This window comes from Procambarus clarkii, chromosome 25 (assembly GCF_040958095.1).
Source record: "Procambarus clarkii isolate CNS0578487 chromosome 25, FALCON_Pclarkii_2.0, whole genome shotgun sequence".
NCBI classification, from domain to species: Eukaryota; Metazoa; Arthropoda; class Malacostraca; order Decapoda; family Cambaridae; genus Procambarus; species Procambarus clarkii.
The window spans coordinates 38,000,750-38,004,569 of record NC_091174.1 but is presented as its reverse complement, the minus strand read 5'-3'; the positions used below and the strand labels follow the sequence as shown (position 1 = coordinate 38,004,569).

Sequence of the window (3,820 nt, the reverse complement as noted above, 5' to 3'; positions counted from 1 at the left end):
CAGGCCTCCACCCCCAAGAAGCAGCCCGTGACAGCTGACTAACACCCAGGTACCTATTTACTGCTAGGTAACAGGGGCATTCAGGGTGAAAGACACTTTTGCCCATTTGTTTCTGCCTCGTGCGGGAATCGAACCCGCGCCACAGAATTACGAGTCCTGCGCGCTATCCACCAGGCTACAAGGCCCCCTCAGACTTGCAGAGAGAGTCTGTGCAGAATCACAATGCGGATTCAGAGCTGACATGTCCACCATCGACATTGTCTTTTCCCTCATATACCTGCAGGTGAAATGCAGGGAACAGAGGCAGCCACTCTTTGTAGACTTCATAGATCTGACGAAGGCCTTCAACCTCGTCAGCAGGGATGGCCTGTTCAAGATCCTCCCCAAGATCGGATGCCAACCTAGGCTCCTCAGTATCATCAGATCTTTCAATGAGAACATGAGGGGCACCGTGGTCTTTGATGGCCTAACATCAGACGCTTTTGACATCCGAGGTGGAGTAAAGCAGGGCTGCGTACTGGCTCCAACCCTATTCGGGATTTTCTTCGCAGTTATGCTGCAGCACGCCTTCGGATCTGTCACGGAGGGCTTTTACCTCCGGGCCAGGTCGGATGGAAAGCTCTTTAACCTCGCCAGGCTGAGAGCCAAGACAAGGTTCGGCTGAGGTGTCTGCGCGACTTCATATTTGCCGACGACGCAGCAGTCACTGCCCACTCAGCCGAAGACATCCAACGTCTCATGACCCGCTTCAGCGAGGCCTGTCAGACTTTCGGACTCACCATCAGCCTGAAGAAAACACAAGTCATGGAACAAGGAGTGGACTCCCCACGTGACATCGGCATCTCCGATTCCAGACTGGAAGTCGTTCACGACTTCGTGTACCTGGGCTCCACAATCTCTGACTCCCTCCCTCTTGATACGGAGCTAAACAAACGCATCGGTAAGGCATCTACTACCATGTCCAGACTGACAAAGAGAGTGTGGGCCAACAACAGACTGACTGAGTATACTAAGATTCAGGTTTACAAAGCCTGTGTCCTGAGCACTCCTCTATGGCAGTGAGCCTTAGACACTCTGCGCCCGTCAGGAAAGACAGCTGAATGCCCACCACATGCGCTGCCTTCGACACATCTTGGACATCAAATGGCAGGACAAGGTGACAAACAACAACGTCTTGGAGAGAGCAAGAATCACCAGCATGTACACAATGCTGAAACAGAAATGAATGCGCTAGCTCGGGCATGTTGTGCGAATGGGCGACGGCAGGATCCCCTAGGATCTCCTGTACGGAGAACTGATGCAGGGAACGCGTCCAACAGGCAAGCCCCAGCTACGGTAAAAAGACGTATGCAAGAGGGACCTGAATGCCATGGACGTCGATCTTGCTATGTGGGAGACACTGGCTGCAGACCGTTCAGCCTGGGGGCAGTCTGTTCAAAGAGGTGTCTCCAAGTTCGAGGAGTCACTTGCCAATAAATCGGAGGAAAAGAGACAGAGAAGGAAAGCCGGTAGCCAGGAAGATAGACCATAATCGGACTTCGTTTGTGCTCGGTGTGGGATGGACTGCCACTCTCGGATTGGCCTCATCAGTCACACCAGATGCTGCACCAGGATTGACAACCAGGGCGCAACTCCATAGTCTCTTGAGACTGAAGGATGCCTACTATTTATATATATATATATATATATATATATATATATATATTATAATATATATATATATATATATATATATATATATATATATATATATATATATATATGCAACAATTATCACAAAAACACTGAACCAAGTATGCAGAATAACCACATATGAAAAATAGAAAATGCTTAACGCGTTTTCGGCTAATTCGCCTTCATCAGAGCAAAGTAGAATCAAAGTAGAATTGATTCTACTTTGCTCTGATGAAGGCGAATTAGCCGAAAACGCGTTAAGCATTTTCTATTTTTCATATGTGGTTATTCTGCATATATATATATATATATATATATATATATATATATATATATATATTATATATATAATATATATATATGTATATATATATATATATATATATATATATATATATATATATATATATATATATATATATATATATATATATATATATATATATATATATATATATATATATATATATATGTACACACACATATATGTATATATATATATATATATATATATATTTTTTTTTTTTTTTTCCTTTATTGTTTATTTAAAGGTTACAAAACATACAAGACAAATGCCTAAAGGTTATGGATCTCTTGAAGCTCCTCCGCTTCTGGACAGGAACCGAGGACGCAGCAAGCATTTCCCCTCTGGATCGCCACACTGAGACGCTGAAACAAAAAACTGGAAGCCCTTGGGTCTCTGGTGACGTCAATGAGCTTGGAACCGAATTCCTTGAGAAATCCCAAGGCACTCTTGCCCCAGGGGCCATGCGTCTCAGACGCTATGGGAACAAAGAGGTATCGACCTTCCAGTCGCCTGTACTTGAGTGATTTTACTGTTTCCCTGTGGTTGGCCGCCCTACCTGCTTGATCAGCTCCGAAGTTTACATAGGTGTCAGCCAGGGTGGATACACATGTGTAGTCCCACACCAACTGTCTACCCTCCTTCCATGAGTATATGGTGATGCCATCAGGGCGAAGTGCGGGGAAATTCGGGTTTTCTCTGCTGGGCACCTAGCTGAGACGAGGTTTCCCTTGATGTCATTGACCTCGTTGTGTCTTGCATGCCAGCCCTTTGTGCTTCTGCAATGCAACCCATGCAGTCCGTATTGGTCTGCATCCACCCTGTTGCAAATACACTTGTATTCAGTATGAATTGGGGCACCAAGGCAGAGGGCCACTGCTACACGAAGGGATTCTGGATCTAGGTGCGTGCCCATTGCTGACATGGGTACTGCCAGGAGGAAGTCTCCTGCATGGGGGGCACGCACTGCTCTGAGGCGGGCTCTCTCCTTGTCTGATGTTGCGACGCTGAGCATGGCATCAGATACTTTTTCCACTAGAGGGTGGTCCCAGCCGGACTGTTTGTGTTGTTTTGTTGGCTCTATAATGGTTGCTGGGGCTGCAAGAACATCCCACTGATTTGAACATTCAGTGAAAGCAGGATCGTGTATTCCTGCTGAATCTCTCAGGGTTGCAGGTAAAATTTCTCTGACGAGGTCGTGCGATGCATGAGAGGAGGAAAGGAAGGCTGGTAGAGCAATTTGGGAGGCTGTGCGGACACCAAGGCCGCCGAGTCTTACAGGAAGGGATGCTTGCTCCCACTGAGAGTCGTCCAATGGCAGGTTAAGGACTTTCACCAGCATGGACCTCAAAAGGGTGTCATACACATTTAACTTAGGGCTGCTGTAGGATGGAGAACATCTCAGAAAGTAGGTCAACTTAGGGAGAGACAGGCATCTTGTAAGGAGAAAGAGAGCATCATGGGCATCAATCTTGTCAATCCTGTCCAGCATTCTCTTTAGGTCAGTGATTTTTGCAGCCAGGACCTCCTCGATTGCTCGTGGGCCAATGGGGGCACCCAGGAGAGTGCAGTCCGGTGGCTCGACAACGAGAATGTCTGGAAAAACATTTTGTATTTGCCCAGTGATGTCTGGGTTGCGGGAGATTATTTCACATTTGGATGCATTGAGAATGAGGCCTAAGGCTGCTCCCTGCTCCTGGATTTTCCTTATATCCTCCAAAATGGTTTCCGGAGTTCCAGCTAGAGTGCCATCATCCAGGTACCAGATGTTTAACTCGCTTGTCAGACTATCAGTGACCTCTTTGATAGCTAGGCAGAAAAGGAGGGGGGCTAAGGGGTCAC

General features: G+C 46.6%; 1 protein-coding gene across 1 annotated transcript; it reads left to right on the top strand.

Moving 5' to 3' along the window:
- The first annotated feature begins 241 nt into the window (after positions 1-241).
- Positions 242-664, top strand: LOC138368567 (uncharacterized). The gene has a single exon (XM_069331091.1). It carries the CDS (start codon positions 242-244, stop codon positions 662-664), a length of 423 nt encoding a protein of 140 aa, XP_069187192.1.
- The last annotated feature ends 3,156 nt before the right edge of the window (positions 665-3,820 follow it).